Source organism: Gallus gallus, chromosome 14, assembly GCF_016699485.2.
Source record: "Gallus gallus isolate bGalGal1 chromosome 14, bGalGal1.mat.broiler.GRCg7b, whole genome shotgun sequence".
Taxonomy (NCBI): Eukaryota; Metazoa; Chordata; class Aves; order Galliformes; family Phasianidae; genus Gallus; species Gallus gallus.
Window position 1 is genome coordinate 3,317,864 of NC_052545.1, and position 17,541 is coordinate 3,335,404.

The 17,541-nt window shown below is 38.2% G+C and overlaps 1 protein-coding gene and 1 non-coding gene across 5 annotated transcripts in view; both read right to left on the reverse strand.

The window, feature by feature from the left end:
* IQCE (IQ motif containing E) overlaps nucleotides 1-17,541 on the reverse strand; it is a 39,922-nt gene that overhangs the window by 14,331 nt on the left and 8,050 nt on the right. For 2 of the 4 annotated variants that reach the window (XM_025155199.3, XM_025155198.3), the window contains exons 12-22: nucleotides 16,034-16,191; nucleotides 15,488-15,543; nucleotides 14,986-15,194; nucleotides 14,453-14,557; nucleotides 13,559-13,661; nucleotides 11,487-11,582; nucleotides 10,639-10,662; nucleotides 9,545-9,658; nucleotides 8,356-8,486; nucleotides 7,552-7,667; nucleotides 4,028-4,207 (exon numbers count right to left, since the gene is read on the reverse strand). In XM_025155199.3, the coding sequence (XP_025010967.2) occupies nucleotides 4,056-4,207; nucleotides 7,552-7,667; nucleotides 8,356-8,486; nucleotides 9,545-9,658; nucleotides 10,639-10,662; nucleotides 11,487-11,582; nucleotides 13,559-13,661; nucleotides 14,453-14,557; nucleotides 14,986-15,194; nucleotides 15,488-15,543; nucleotides 16,034-16,191 (1,264 nt within the window). In that variant the 3' untranslated portion in view covers nucleotides 4,028-4,055. Of the gene's footprint in view, nucleotides 1-692; nucleotides 4,208-7,551; nucleotides 7,668-8,355; nucleotides 8,487-9,544; nucleotides 9,659-10,638; nucleotides 10,663-11,486; nucleotides 11,583-13,558; nucleotides 13,662-14,452; nucleotides 14,558-14,985; nucleotides 15,195-15,487; nucleotides 15,544-16,033; nucleotides 16,192-17,541 lie in introns of those variants that run through there. The other 2 variants (XM_046901001.1, XM_414778.8) reach the window with 1 other exon arrangement.
* MIR1781 (microRNA 1781) lies at nucleotides 6,172-6,264 on the reverse strand. The gene has a single exon (NR_035282.1). It is a non-coding gene; the product is annotated as a microRNA 1781 (primary transcript).

Genomic DNA, 17,541 nt, shown 5'->3' on the forward strand with positions numbered 1-17,541 from the left:
CCTCGGATTTTAAGTCGATAGGACAGCCAGAGTGGAAAGGGCAAGAGGAGCAGGGTACAGCTTAATCAGCAGAATACAGCAGAGCATCGTTAACAAGAACACAGCAACGTTTGCTGCTCAAGGCTACTCCTTCAAGCACAAAGAGGGCAGAACGAATGCTAAAGGCCACGTAAGTAAGAACAAATGTGCTTTACGCACATCTGGTTTTGTCTTTTTTTCTTTCTGGCAAATTATTTATCCAGATTTCACCCTGTGACTGTTGCAAGTAACAAGCAAGCAGCACAGCAGATGAACAGGCATACAGGAGACTTGCTGTACTCTGCTCAAAGCCACGTATTTGAGGGAATGGCACAGTAGAACTACTTGACAGGATTTCTCCCTTGAACAGAACACCAGAAACCAAGACTGAAAGCAAAAGCCCACTGCTGCTGTCAATAGTGCCAGGCTTTCGTTCACCCCACTGACAGCAGGATCTGGAATTTATACTAATGAAGAAATTCACACCCCACGTGTGTAAGAGTTAATTTTTTACTGGCCTCGTTGCTTGTCTTGCAGAATGAAGGAGACCAGGTTCAGCAAAACAGCCCGAAGTAAAAGGCCAGCCTAGGTGTGAAGTGAAAACAACAGGAGCAAGCTGAAGAGGTCACAGAGGCGATGCAAATGTAACAACTGAAGCAGGGAAGCATGAACAATTAATTTACAAACTTGGGGCTTTATTGGAAAGTTCAACAGTCAGGAGAAAAAATACACTGCAACTGTTTCAGCTTTTAAAAAGATCTCAAGATAACTTGCACAGTTCTAATTATTAAAACGATCGTACAAATGATGGCTTTCTGATATGCCATGATGAATAACTTTCCATTTCATCTATATAAAAAGCTGCCTGTCTAGGGATTATTTGCATAGCTATGTAGGAAATATTACATCTTTCAGGTTTTGGTGCCTCAGTAAAATGTTTGCAGGCACAGGCACTTAAGGACAGAAAGAGATCACATCATGTGAAAGATCTCTATACTCACACATGATCACTACCTGTAGAGTACAGCAAACTGCAAAGGGTTTTAAGTAGGCAACATTATCCCACACAGAACTTGCATATCGTTAGAATGCAAAGTGTGCTATTAGGGAGGCTACAGTGGGGTTTAACTTTAATTCAGGACCCTGATGCCCCTGCAAGGCTCCCAGTGCTCTCTGCAGAGAATGTTTTTCAGACATGAAATGTCTGCATTGGCCCTATCTTGAGAGGTTTGAGCCACACAGATGTTTACTGGCCTTAGCTCCCTGTTGAGCTGAGGAAAGGAAAAATGCCATTTCCTCTGAAATTCATATTTTATTCCTTTACTGCTCCATGCCTCTTCCCAGATCCACATGCTATTCACACTGTGGAGGTTTCTCTTTCTAGCATATACCAAACATCCACGTGCTGTGACTGTGTTGTTATCTTTCAGAGTTACGAGTTTGAAGCGTGCTCGAAGGAAGCACCTGATTTGTTATGGCTATCAGACAGCAGACTTGAATTTATCAAGCTCATTCAACCCAGAAGACATTTGGTCCTTTTCACACTTCCGTTGGTGACTTTGGGTCACACGAAGTGACTGTCTCCCCTTTATCCTGGAACTCAGCTATCGACAGCACTACTGCTGGTCATATGCTCAGTTAAGACAGAAGACTTTCTACTCTGTATCTGTTTCCTGAGACTTTCATATTGGTTCTTTATTATGGCACAATAAATTGAATGTCAACTTCATTAAATTTGCTGTCCAAGTATTTCCCTGTAGGGTAACAGGTGGGTACTTTATATCAGACTTGGTCCTGACACACACTACCTATTCTCTCCTTAATGTGTCAGTCCTCAGCTCTAGTTACTCTCTCTCTGGAGGTATCCATGACAGGCACAGTTACAGACTTGAAACATTATACATAAGAAACTCAATACAGATCTGATTCTGTTTAGCAAAATGACAAAATGACTTTTTTTTTTTCTAATAGCATGACTTTCAGCAACAGAGGGAAATAGGTCTAAGCTTCTGCCAAGGGGATTTTATCCCTTTTGTTCTTTTATTTTATATGCCTTTTTTCATCCTTTCTGCAGATAGCAGTCATGTGACCGAAGTACCAGCAGGAAAAATTTACCCAACTTGAGTATAAATGACATTCTTCAGTCTGCTTTGGGTATGGAGAGCTCTCAAAACTGCCTTTGGAAACAGCAAAGGCAGCATTTCTACTGCTGGGATTAAATGAAATCAGCTGCATTGTGCTGCAGCCATCCAGTTTCCTCTTTGGCTGCAAGTACTGGCATGAACTATGATAAGCTCAGATAGTGCTTCATTGAAATCAGAGAACTGAGACAGCTCTGAGTTATTAGTATTCTGCAAAAAAGCAGCAACTGATTTTTAATTTAAAAAAGAAGAGGGAAAAGGTGATAAAAATCTTCTATTTAAGAGTGTGCTTTCTGTTTACAGGAGACTTTATTACTCCTTGATGACAGAGAAATCATTAGGGACTCCACGAAGACTTTACTGTGTGTTTGTAAAATAAATTCTCCTTCCAGTAAATATAACATAATTCACCTGATTCACCTTCTACAAAACAAAACAAAATGCATTTTAATGCATTTGGAGGATGTTGCAATGATAGCCTGGAATATAAGGTCTTCCACTTCCAGTCAAGAAGAGGTACAGTTTGTATAAAAGATCTAGAAAGACTCCTCTGACCACATTTCTCCATAGCCCATTATGTCATTGGTCCCTTCATGAAGACTGGTAAAGATATTGTCTAGTGGTGCTATTATTTCTGGGTGTCTTGACACCTATAAGTCAACTGCTTATCCTGCTTCTGTTCAGGTTACATGAGATATTTTACCCATCCCCATGCACATCCCTCAGAACAGAGTGCACAGTGCCATGCTTTCCAACATAAGCCTCATAGCTAATGACAGAAGATGGCTGTGACCCTTCTCCCTGCCTGTCATTGGACTGAGGGTGCATTTGCAATATATACTGCTAATGTGCACACACACACACAAAGGTAGTGCTGAGAGGAGCAATCAACAGCAAAGAAACATTAAGCTTAAAACCCCTTAGTGCTCAGTGTATGAGCAATCTAGCTAGGTGAGAGTTTCAGGCAATCCAGTGATGTAAGCTGGAACAGGACATACAGCATCATATCTTCTACGTCAAACGTTTGCAGTGTTATCTCTAATGTGTGCATAATCCACTTGCATTTGTGATACATAAGCAGAAAAACTAGTCACAAGGACACTCCTGCTATTACATCCCTTCTCTGACAAATATAAATAGAAGCATTTACATGATCACATACAAAGTAGTACAATATATACTATAGCAAACACACTGGGAAAAAGCAATAAATAAGAAAACTGCAGATGCAGTAAGTCTAGAACAGTACTATGACAGAAGTGATTTTCTAAAAAGGCTTTACACGTCTGCATAGACTGTAAATGTTTAGTGTATAAAAATACAAATTAAAATGCGACAATAACATGTTTAAACAGAGAACACCTCATAGCAAATAGAAGCTGTTTCCCTCTGCATACACAGGCTGAAAATTGGGGCTAAGTCATTTTTCACTTTCCAATTTAAAAAAGAATCTTAGTCAACTTGAAAGACTTTGTTTGACACCAAATGCTCTGAGCACAGCATGGAGCATGTAGATGTCCAGGTTCTTTGCAGGGAAGCTGGACTAGATGGCCTTTAAAGCTCCCTTCCAACTCAAACAAATCTATGATTCTATGAAATATCTCAAGTCTTTTCTGCTTTCATTTCGATTTGTCAATTTCAAGTTCTGTCTCACAAATTCAACCGTTTTGGTGCAGTATTTTTAAAATCCAAACTCTCTCTTTGTACCACAAGGCTAAGGATAACAGACAGTCAGCAGCTTTTAGCCATATATCTGCAGAGATGACATATCAAACAAGTATTCATCCACAGCTGAAAAAAAGCAGACAACTGCAGGCTGATATTCCTCCTTTGTTCATCTTTGATACACGTTACCTCGGTGGAAATACCTTTGTTTGTGAATCAAATAATTCAAGATCAGAGCCCATTAAAGAAGTGGGTGGAGGTTTTCTTCATCCTCAACGATGGAGAGACAATTACAATATCATCTGAATCGTCTGAGTGAGCTTCATCCACTGGCACAGACAGAGTGGACTGTGGCTGCTTCTCACAAGAGCCGGCCAAAAGAACTGCAAAAGGAAACAAGGGCATCAATAAAGAACTGTGACAAAAACAAGCTCTTGTGGGAAGAGTAATATTCTCTGAGCCATCAAGTTCCCAGAATTACCTGCATTGTGAATAACACATCTATCCTTTCCTGCATGTAACTATTCCTGTTCTGCTTTAATGAAAGAACATGCATGCCAAGCATTAAGTTGACACACTGACCACGCATGATTTATCTTATTGTCTTTAAATCTTTGCAAGCGGTTACACACCACAAAGTAAAGCAATGTGATACTGAAACCATCCCAGGTCATAAAAATAAATATTTATTAAATGGTCAGAAAATGATCCAAGCAAGCTTAAGCTAAGCAGAAAGGTCATAATGAGAACTTCAGCCAGATATAAATAGAGAGAAGGGAAATGGGTGAGAAATATGATAGAAGCTGTCAGATGAATGAAAAACATTGTCACTATCTATAAACCACCACATATATTCACATGTTGTTATACTTTACTTAAAGACACTAAGTTCTATTGGTTCTATGCATCTCAACAATTGCAATTTAAAGAAATGTTCAGGGCATAAACAGATAGAACCCTAGTGATTCCAGTAAAAATCAGAAAGAGAAAACTGATACACGAGGCCCTTTACATCTGACAAGCAGAACCAGCAGAGTCTAACCCCTGTGCAAGAAATTTATTAACTTAATGATGACAGCTATTAAGATCTTCTAGCTTAATATCCTGCCCTCAGCTCCAGTGATTTTTTTAAGCTTCAAGTATCTGTTCTCTGAAAAAAGACTATCTCCTAGAGAAAAAGAAAACAAATCAAGATGACTTGTGGTAGAAAAAGGAAACACACAAGCAAGAGGCTATGCATTGAGAGTTTGATGCTGGAATAGAAAACAGAGGGCATACAGACAACCTTCCTTAGGGAGAAGAACTGATGTTCCATGGCTGTCAAGGTGAAACGAGAGGTTTCTGACAAAGAAAACTACTGGTATGGAAGAGGCATACACAGCAACTGGAATGTGGAATAAAGAGAAGGGGATTGCAACAAGCCCAAAAATAGAAAAAGGGTGACAGACGGAGCCTGTGAATGAAAACAAGGAATGCAGGAGGCCATTACATTGACCTCGACCCACAGAAGCAAAGAAATGCATGACTTCCTAGTTAAGTGAAATTCCTCTCTGTATCAGTCAGCAAAGAATATGAGAATTTTTCAGAAAGATTAATGAGTGCTGGTGAGAGGGATAAGCAAAGAGAACTTCTGGAAGCTAGCCCAGTAACTAGAAGATGCAACTCCACCAACAGGTATCATATACGAAACAGCTTAATATTGACCAAATCATTTGTGATTATATCCTGCTCTCGAAGACTGAGATTTTACTGCCCTCATCTTCAGTTGAATACACTCCAAAATGACAACAACATCTCTGTGCTTGTGAATGGCTAAGCAAACTAGTGAAACAACTATATTAGATTTCATTATGACTTCAAAAATGCTTCAGATAAGTTAACAGTTGTATACAGAGTGGTGAGTAACATGTGGAGAGCAATTGCTTACTCAAGATTGTTATGCATATTCAGAACGTTCTCTTCCTTCCTATCACTCCCCTGACAGAAAGAAACAAAAACCTAAATTTTAGACTGAACTGTTATCATCTGTTCCACTTCATGGGAAGCAAAGAAATGGCTACAAACCTTCAAGTAGTATCCACATTTGTAAGCAAAGCAATGCTGCAACACTTGTGATAGATTTCGCTAAATAAAACAGACGTATCTAACCTGATGAAAACAATGTAATTTATTCTAGCCCATATATAAGCCTCTTTAAAACGCACTTTCATCTTTCCCATTCCTCCCAAAATAATGGCAAAAGGCTTGTGAAATTAAATGACTTATTGCAATGTGTATTTTCATAGAAAGTTTAAGATCCTTGAAAGATTGAAAGGTCACAAAACACAAGTTTGACCTTGGAACGAATGAAGCAAGAGCTTGTTCAACAGCTGCATGATTTAAAGCCAAAGGAATTTGATTGCTTTAAATCACTCAGCTGTTAAACACGCTCCTTGTCTCCTCTGCTTTCCAAAATACAGAATGACCAGTGAAGTGCATTACTCCAAAAGCCAATTTCACTAGCACATTTTCACATCAGTCATGAGCTAGGAAGGGCAGATATCAGACTTTTAGTGAACTTGCAGTTGCTAAAGCAGTACAGCCCAGGCAAAACGGGAGGCTGCGGGGTTTCTTTTCTGAATACTGTTACTAGACATAACTAAAATCACTCAAAACTAAAATATCTTCAGAACCAAGTATTACTGACCCCTTCAAAAGTAGTAGAATGTGCTTCTGAATATGGTATACAGTAAAGTTTTTTATGTATGTTCTCCTTCCTTGAAAGGTAACCTTTGTATTCACAGCCCTAGCCTGGCTTATTTCCCATCTCATATCTTAGAGAAACAGCCTGAGCTGCTTAGACCATGCCCTGTTTCCCAGAAAGTCTACAGAGAGTTTCAGCTTTTCACCAACAAAAATAAGTCAATGTTTCTCAGGTCACCCTCAAAGCTGCTCTTTTTTCCTCCAACTGGGGTCCATAAAATCTTCTGTTCAGGATAAAGCTAGCTTTTTCTGTTTGTTGTTAACTCCTCTGAAGCTGTATGTCTTCTGTTGTTGTTCTGTTGTTGTTGTTGTGGCTGTTCTTTCTGCATCACTGTTTTGCCTTTCTTGCTCAGTATCTCTAACATCCTCTTAGAAGCACCTTTGGTTTTAGCTCTATGTTCTCAGAAGGAGCAAGTAGAATTCAAGAAGGAAACCAAATTGTAGATCAGCCATGGAAAAAGAAAATACATTTTCCCAGTTTGCATCACTGTGGTACCAGCTGGAAGGTTATCCACAACTTCATTTATTTTTCCTTACTGCAGCAAATGAAGACTGCCAAGGAAACATGACAAAATACACACGGCTGACTTGTCTATGGGTTCAGATCCAAAACATGGTGGAAAATACCATACAACAGCTACAGTGGTGGGGAGCACTGAAGAGGAAGTAGTGAGGCAATACAGGGGAATATCACACTCCTTAAATAATTACCATTCACCTCAGAGAGACCTTCAAATCTGAAGTGGCAGCAAGCAGGTGAAGTACCATGAAGAAGCTGGAAGTGGTATTGTCGAAACTCTATTTGAGGGACTGCACTTTCTCGTATAAGTAACACGTAATTAATCAGTAATTAAAAGAATACATGCAAATAGAGCGCAAGGATGCATATGAACGTGTGAATGCGTGTGCAGAAATTCTCTGTAAAATTATGTGTACATTTACTCAAACTCCATATACTTTTAAGCACAGAGGGAAATGAGATTACCAGGAAGAGATGATATGCTGGTTGAAGTTCTCTGGAGTGCTGCTGAGACTGGTTTGTTCTCTGTAATGCAGATAGCAGAATCTGTTTTCTCACTTGTTGCGCTAGACATAGAGGACCTGCAAAAAGATACAAACCATATCATGAGGTAGAGAACAGGAACACCACTCTGTTGTCAGAATGCATACAGGACAATTTATTGTATTACTAGCAACAAAGTTTATCACTTATGGAAGTGAGCACAGTCACTCACGTGAGGTGACAATTAAGTAACTCTCACTGTAACCACAGCAGTCAGCACTAATGGCTTCTGGTGCAGTAAACCCTGGAGAAAAAGGGAGCATTTTTTCAAGCCAGAGCCACCATAAACCCATGTAGTAAGCAAATCACTGAGTTCTTCCCGAGCTGAATAGACTTCATGCAAGATCATATTCTAGCTCCTTCCTGTTCTTCTTCCACATAACATTTACCTTTTACATGTCAGGGCTTCACTCAGTTTTAAGCTAGTGTAGCAGCAATGAGTTTGATAGCAACTGTATTTTTTTTTTCCAAAGAGTAATTATTTTCTTCTACTTTCCCTCATCTCTATGGAAGAGAACATGCAACAGGATGTAGGAAGACTGCAACAAGAAACTCTTCAGTTGCATACCCATGAGAAAGCTATCTTGTGTGCGTGTTTGAACAAGGCTCTCTTTCTCCTTCTGTGCCAAAGAACCCACACTAAAATCCTACACAAAAAAATTACCCCTCCACTGTAATAAAAACAGTTTTGCTACTACACTGCAGAAAAATCTATTCATCACTTACCTTTCCTCAAGCTGTACTGCACGTGTTAAGTGAGCCCTGAAAACGGACTGGATGAATGTCACAGTCTTCTCTTTCTCCTTGCAGAGAGAAGATGAGCTCAAGGAGTTTGACACATGAGGCACGCAGGAGTTCTGCAGAGTAATCAGATCAAAGAGAACTGACCTTTTACAAATTGCACAGAAACATGACAGAAGCTTTGTCAATTTTATTCCTGATTGTGAAAACAGCAGTGGAGCAAACACTTCTATCTTTTGGTCTGCAGTCTTAAGGGTTCTGTAAGACTAAATCAGCAGGAATGCAAACCTGATCACCCTCCAAATTTTGAAGTATTCGTATTCAATTAATGAAATGTTAGATATTTGCAAGGTAAGGTTTATAGAGTTCTAAAGTTCATTTATATCTTAGGCATGAAACCATCTAGAAGTCAAAAGAGGTAAGGCAACCTTCATGATGGATATGTGCTCTGCTTGCATCAAGCAGATCTATTCAGTCCTGCTACAACTGGCCTATTTGCTTAGAACTGTCAAGTGCAACCAGATGGACAACATGAATGGAGAACTGCAAATTAATTTTAGCCTGCTAAAGGTGCAAAGGATTCTCACAAGCTGGCAAACGATTTACAGAAAAAAAAAATGCTTAATTGGTAAGGAATTTTTTTTCCATATTCAGAATTGAGCTATCTGAAGAAAATTTGACACAACTGAAGAAACTGCAAGATTTGGTTGAGCAAACTACATAGAAAATTCCTTTACTTTTCAAGGCAATCAAAAAGGATTTCTAAATTCTTATTTCTGACGTTCAGTGACAAAGGTTTGCCTATTACAACAATTCAACGAACACTTAAGTATAATTAGAGTTTTCAATAACGCTCAAAATTAATGAGATAAAGATTATGTTACTGGCTGATGGAAGAACTAGGAAAAATGGAAGAACTAGGAAAAAAAGAAAAAAAGAGGACACAATGACTGTCTATAATGCAGAGGAATTACAGCTTTGCTTCTAAGAAAAACTGGGGACTAAAGGAATGCCAGGGAATGAACTTGATATCTTTCTGGAAATACAGTGGTGCTGCCAACCAGTGCATTAAGATTGCTCCACTGGGTGACACAGGGAATTAAGTGTGGAAGTACAGTACTCTACAAAGTGAAAATAATGGTACATCTGGATAACCATTTGCCCCTGAAGTTACCTTTCTTCCAAGGTTTTGCCTGTTGTAAGACTGGGCATCATGCAGCCCACTACTCAGTAGCAGCTTCTGTCGAGCCAGGTGTCCTCTGAAAGCTGCTTGAAGCACAACAACTGCCTAGTATTGAGAAGAAAAAGAAACGGTAACTCCCTTGAAAGATGGCAGCTGTAAATTAAAACAAGAGTCCCAAGCACAGAGGCACATATGCAGAATAGCTTTTCTCTTTGCAACGGACAGTGATGTCCTCACATATCTGTATGCAGAAGGGATCTCACACATCTACTTCACAGATACTCTGATACAATCCAGACAATACCCAGCATGTGAGGGATAAAACAACCCATGGTTTAAACTCAGACTAAGAGTTATTCATCACTGATCCTATCAAATGCAATTACATTCCAGCTGCCAGTGCTAGCCTATATTTCACACATAGAGAAATATTATCCCACTCTCCTATAAGACTCTGGCTAGCCAGCAGGCTCTCTGATGATGTGGTATGATCAGAAATCAAGTAAAGCCTGGCAAACCATTGCAGTGATTATGCTGAATGCAGCAGTCTTTCCTCCCTGCTCAAATATTTTACTAGATTCTAATCTAGATATAACATATGCTTGTGTCACATAACTAGAATTTGTTTTAGCTTCTGAAAGTAGGGTTTTATTTTCTGTAAGAAACAAGTGTGAGATGCTATGTTGTGTGATTTGAAAAAAGTTTAATCAAATCCTGTATGCAAAGCATTTATTAAGAAGTGTCAAAATTGTCAAACAAACTCAGTTTCTGAAGAACACTCAGCAACATTTCTCTTTAGGAAAGGCTTCAAAATCCTACTTGAAATTCTTCTGAAGGTTCATGACAGTGAAAATGAAAAACATACAGAGAATTTGAGATTGAATGGTGAACACTTGGACAAGATTTATCAAACACAATCAGGATGTCACAAAGTGGATCATGAGCCAGCCTGAATTACAAAGATGGTCTTTGATCAACAGCTCATCACAATAATACCTCTTTAAAAATAATTGGAAAAAATACTGGGTTATTCTTTTTATACAAGTTAGATGTGACTCACTGTTTTTTGGGTATCATAAACATACCTCATCCAGAGCAATTTCTTCCTTCTGAAATGGAAAATGCATTAAGTCATAGATTGTTACATCTCCAAGTTTAACATAGTAAATAATAATGTAATCTTTTAAAAAAATTTAATCCCACCTTATATTTTATCATTTCATTATTTTCACTAACAAACATTGCTGTTGTTTGAAAGCTTGCTGGGGAAAAATAAAAAGGCAAAGAAAAAAGAAACAGCTGAAATAATAAGAAAAAGTGCAATGATTTCAGGACTCAGTACCACTTACTCTAGCTTTAGCTACTGTGTCATTCATCTGTAGCCTCAAATGGAAAGTTAGGTGGCTTTCCTAAGCACCAGTCCAAAGCACTGAGAAGTCTGTGCTTCACAACAGTATCCAGGAAGAAGGAAAAAAACAAAACAATTCTCATGAAAGCTTGCCTTGGTGCTACAGGCATCAGTTCATAGAAGAGACTTCTCTGATTTGGCACATTAGAGGGGCAGGACACATCAGCCACACATTGGGCTTATTAGCTCGGGCTCTACTCCAGTGCTAATGTAGAGCAGCAGGCAGGAGCCACGAGAAGAGTATCCAAGGAGGCAACATTACTAAGGGAGCACTGCTTCTGCTTCTTTAATTTATCTGCTCACCCAGATTCCCCCATGTAGAAACTGCACTTCTCAGAACAAAAACAAGCTTCTAGGAAGCCAAGGCAAAAGAAGCATCAGGAAGGACTTGAAAAGAGTGGTGCAAGAGAAGATGATGGTAAGGAATCACTGCTGCAGGTCTCTGTGGCAGGTTATCCAGACTCTGAAACCAGACTAAGATTCAGAGGATGACGACCTCACTGCTTCCCAACCAGAGACCCTCACCTTGTTTCGGTACAACCTCCACCATCTCTGGATACATTTGGCTGCTTGTTCCTTCTTGCAATCATCTTCATCTTTAACAGTGCAGACTGGTGAACACTGAGAAGGAGAATCTTTAACTTATTACACTGACGCAAATTAGAATTCTGTGAGGGGATATAGATTACAACTGACTCAGAAAAATCAACACCAAAGTCCTTAAATGATCTGCCTGCCTATAGGGTGGAAGGAGGGTAAGGAGGAAAATCTTAGTTCTGAATACTGCTCATGTTCAAACCTATAATCTAGATGACTGTTACTGCAAAACACATTTTTGTCCTTGTTTCAGCTGCAAGCTGAACATGGGAATGGAAAGGTTTTCATCTACACATACTTCTATGTTTCTATGCATTGCTAAAGCAGTAGGAACTCCCACAGTGGAAACCAATGCTTTGCTGATAAGAAACAATTTTTGTATTATTGACAGTCTTATACAAATGTCACGGTACCTAATTTCACAATTCTTCTCCAAGGAACACAAATACTAATTAACCTGGAAGCTCTCTCATGTCTCTTTCTGGCAGGTGGGACCACAAAGTTGTATTTAACCTTACTGATGTGTTGGCCATCATGTGACACATGCAAGACTGAGAGCCTGTGTAAATCAGTACAACCCTACTCTTCTGTCTTGAGGAAATTAGTTAGTTAGAGGAAAAAGACAAAAAAACTGAACAAAACAAGATTTTCTTCTAGATATTTCTCCTGAGATGTGGCTGTACATTGAGCCTCTGGCCATCTGACCCTTTTGATCCCTAAATATCAAACCTATACCAATCATCTTACCTCACTTGACAAACTAAAGTTACAACAGCAATTTTAAAACACGAATCTAATTTGTTGGTATAAAATTCCAAGTAAAGAAATGAGAGATTTTATAGACCCTGAAAAAAGCTGCTTGATTCTTTGAAAAGGATTTATTTATAACCTTTGAAATGCTGAGTTAAAGGCTTACGTTTAGCAAATGGATCATGTTATATTAAAAGTGACAACCTACCATTAAAATGAAAAATTGGTAGGAACTTAGTGATAATTACAAATAATGGGAACATTTCAATAAATAGATGGTTGCTGGCCAAGAATATACATAGTCTGCAGAGGAAAGAAGGGACTGTTCATTGGCTGTTTCTAAACAGAAACTCCAGTTATTTGGTATTCAAAACATCATTTAACATCCATCACCCTGTAACAAAAAATCTACCTTAATTCTTACAGAACTGCACTATATATCAAAAATAGCATCCCTCTTAAGCTCACAGACATTTTTATTTATATTCTTGTACTACCTGTATTTCAGGGTACTTTAATTTTAAAGTTCAAATGCTCAAAATCTCCAGTTATAATTGTCAGATGGTTTTTAGTGGAATGAGATTAACATGGCCTCGCTGTATCTGAAAGCATTTCTGTCAGTGCCCATTCATCCCCAGCCACAACAATCAGCAAGGGGGTGGAAGATTACTGGGATACCAAGTTCACTCCTAGTTCATGAATAAAACAAACTGAGCACATAGGTCCATTTAAGACTGTACAGGACAAATGGCTGCACAAACACAGTTATTAGACACCTAAATATCCAGAATGGAGATGCTATGAATACTTTAGAAACACTTTAGTTCAAGGGGGTTAAGTGCTTAGTGCATTGTATTGGAATTTCCTTCCATTTTTACTTAAATATCGTGCCCCAACAGCAGTGGAACTGAAAAAAAAAAACAAAACACTTTGTTTTCATAACAATTAGTGTTCTTCATCTGGTAAACTTTCCCATGGGGGAAAAAAAAAAAAAAAAGGGCCCAGCTTCCATCCAAACAGAAAATCTAAATAGTATTTTCTGACTTGATAGCGCAAGTGCCCTAAATGATCACCTGGTCAGCATAAAATCATTGGAAAGGGCTGTTTTTCCTCTCACTTCCCCTCCCTCCTTACCTTCTGTGTGTGTCTTTTGTCAGAAAAGAGAAGAAACATTTAGCTATTTAGACTATCTGATCAATTCACAGGATATCAGATGAAAGGAAGAATACCCACAAAACATTTCTCTGTACCTTGTTAAGTTTCTTTAATGCATCTTCTGTCATTTGTCTCTCCTCTTCCTCCAATTTTGACTGTGATTTCCCTACTTTCTCTGTAAGGTTCTGGATTTCCTCACTACGGTTGGAAAGGCAAATATATTAATAGCTAGACATTTTCTGTTGTTCCTGCTTTGAATTTACTGAACCTATTTCATAAAATTGGGTTACTTTGGCTTTTTTAAATGTCAAAGTGGGAAATGGTGCTTAGGTAACACTAGACATACTCTCACAGTAACAGAACATTGACAATCAATTCTCAAGTTGCGATAGCAAACCCTTGGTTAAAATTATATAGAAAATGGCCCAAGGCTAGAATGGTACAATTGATGCTATTAATAATACAAGTAGATTTGAAATGAGGACTGACAAATATGAAACTGTAACAAAGTCCCATCTTACAAAGCAATAACAAAATCACTATTTTTCTCCCTACATTTGCACAGGATTATTACCAGTATATTAGCAATGGTCTAAAGGCAGGAGCTTCTAGATAAAGATACTACAGTTTTTTCTTGTAAATTGAAAACATTTCTCAAGTACAACATGGCAGCTTTCTTTTTCCATTCATCTCATTCACTTTTATTACAATCTAATTATTTTTCCTATTCTATATCTCAGTCTTTCACTTTCTCTAAAAACTCTGTAGATTTCCTCCCCTGATAACTTACTCCATCCATCCATCCATCCATCCATCCATCCGAGTTTTGCTTAAATGAATTCCCAGCTTCCTGCAGTCCATACAATCTATGAATTGTATGGATTGTGTCACTTCAAAAGAGAATTTTCTTTAAGGGGTTTTGGGTGGGTATTTTTCTTGGTGTTATTTATTTATTTATTTTAAAGATCTACTATAACAAGATATGATACCTTAAAGTCTGCTCTTCCTTAGTGCTTTCTTCCTTGTTATTCTGGTACTTCTGCAGCTCCAGCTCTGCTTCAGCCTTGGCCCGAAGTAACTGCTTGATGTCTAACCTACACAGGTATAAGGAAATCTAAGCAATACTTTCAACATTCGTATTTCAATAAAGTAATTATTTTTTATTTAAACTTCTAAACAAAATGGGTTTTCTTAAATTTTGGAAAGGAAATAAACATTTAATTTACCCTTTTAAATAAAGCAAAATTTGTGAAGAGAGGCAAAGCATTTTATTAGCAATACACAGCTGCGTGCACATCTCTGCTCATGATCAGAATAACCCGCCTGCCCTTATGCAGTGACATATGAAACTACTCTGAGCAATTTAAATTGCAAATCAACTGCTAACAGGAGAGAAAGAAGGCAGCATATAGCCTAGCAGAAGGAAGGTTTAAGTGGAGAAAGTGGCAGATCAGAACAAAACTTATGCTAAAAACAAAACAAAACAAAACAAAACAAAAACCCCACCAATAACTGCACTTACTCTTTATTAAGTAAGAGACTTTGAAGAGCACTCCTATCACTCTTCAGTTTCTTTACTAGACCTCGGAGACGATGGCATTCCTCAATGTGATCTACTTGTTGAGAGGCTGCACAATTTGGGTCTGTAGAAGGTGAAGTTGACACACCAAGTAACTGTGCTGACTCACTATCTGCTGACTGCACCCTGGTGTTCTCCATGTCACCTACTTTCTGAGCAAGATAAATTTACACAAAAGAAAACACAAAGAGAAGAAAATTAAATTCAGCATAAATTTTTTTCACTTAGGCCATGAGAAACGATGAAATGAAAATTGTTTCTAAAATATGCATCTACATGTAATAACTCTGAGAAAAGAAAAGAAGAAAAGGGGAGGAAGGGGACATGGAGTAGACATCAGTTCACATGCGTGAGACAAAATACACACTGCTACAAGCATAAGCTTGTATTTCTATATTTTCTGATTACAGACAGTTAGGATGGCCACATAAATATTAACACTCACCTTTTCTAGTTCCAAAATCCGCCTCATAAGGCTCTGTCTGCTCCATTCACTATAATCTAAATGCAATAACAAAACTTAAGCTGGAAACTGCATTAGTGAATTAATGTTTTTCTGCCCATACAAAAGGATCACTTTAAGATCACGGAGCCTCAGCTTTAAAGAGGCAGCTATCAAAAGATGAAAATGACATTGACGGATGTGACTTCCTACATCAGTTAGCTCAGAAATCAATATAAGCCATTGGTATTTACCCGTTTTCAACCACCAAAAAAATCTGCCAGCAAATTTTAATCTTTAAGTGTTTGCAGTCCAGAATTCTCAGGGATAAAAATAAAGAAAACCCAGGTCATCCTGGAGCAGCATCCCTGCTATTTAGAGACAAATCCCACTAACAAACATCTTGTAACAACCTTTGCCCAACCTAAATCTACATTTTTGTTTTACCTCCCTTATTTCCGCCACTCTAGGGTTCTGCCCCTGCTCCCAAACATCTTTCAAATGTACTTAAATCCCTTGCCCCACATTCACCAACTTCTCAGTGCCTACTTTTTTTTTTACTGGATGCAGGAGAACAGCTCAATATGTGATCTAGATCTTCTTTCAGACACCGATTCTCAGCCTGCAATTCCTTGATATTCCGGGACAACCTCAGGACAGCAGCATTCAGTGCTTTTAATCGTTTTTGGGTATCTCTGCCCTCTGCACTTGAAAAAGGATCAAAAGCAGGAAGTCAACTTTAAAGCAGAGAACAAAAAAGCAGCATCAGAAGAAATAAAACAGCCTCACTATCTAGCTGGCTAAGTTAATTGTCTCTGCATCCTCCCTGATAACATTTCTCAGCATTTTTGATTAGAGAAGTTGAATTTTTTTCCTAAGAGAATAAAGATCATCATGCTCAACATTTTCACAATTATTTTAATTTACATCAGCATAAGAAGTTAAACTTTGAAAGTTCATTGATTACCTATATGCTTGTTTCCTCAGTGCATAAACAGGAGTGCTTGTCTGAGTTTTACATATTTTTCCACTTCTTTTCTTAACAAATCGTACAATGCCTTAACAGCAATCTATGGACCACAGATCAAAAAGCACTTCAGCCAATTCAGAGACTTCTCTGAAGAACTGTTCAACAGAGAAAGCTAACCTCTGTGCTCCAAATTGCTCTCTTTCATTCAATATGCAGACCGAGATTGGAAGAACAGGTTATACACAGAAGGACCCTACACAAATGTATTTTGAGATAACTGTGAATGCTGCTCTAATGTGAAAGACACTGATCCTATTAAAGTAAACTCCTGAGAAATTTCTTTCTTTCTTTAAGATGCATTTGAATCGATGAGATATTTGAAACAGATTTGGTGGACGCTGCTTACATTGATGTGGTGGAAATGAGAAGCTCCAGAATAGGGAAAGCCTGCTCTGCATTAAAAATACTTTAAGTGTTACAATGATTCTGCCTTTCTAACTTGTCTAATAAAAAGAGGAAGAGATCTCAGCTTCCAGATGTACAACGTGGTAAAGCTTGTTAGCAAAACAGATTTCTAGTGAGATGAAGCACTTAATACACTATGAGTAAGTTCTTGCAAACTTACTCCTGAAATCAAAGGAAGGACCTAGTTTTGGACAAATGCCTCTGTAAAGGAATCTTAGATCACTACTCACTGAAATAATTGTAAGGTAAAAGGGAAGATGGTCTACAATTATGCTATCGGAGTGAAAAATTGAACCTAATTTACATTTTGGAAATTGAAAGAAATTGAAATCAGGAAAAACAAAGCTGTCTAGATATCACAGAAGACTATTTATAAAGCTGTCCCAGACAGGAAGAAGAAAAACCAAAGCCACCAAATCAACAAAACCGTGAGGTGACAGAAATCATAACGATTACTGAATGTCATCATTTTAGACTCATCAAAACTAAAATGAAACACCTGCTGACCATTCTGAGGATTTGAAAGCTTGTCTGATTTTACGGTTACAATTGGAAGCCACAGCTTCACACAGAAATACTCATAGTTAACAGTGAAAAAAGAGGCGTTAAATGTCATTCACTT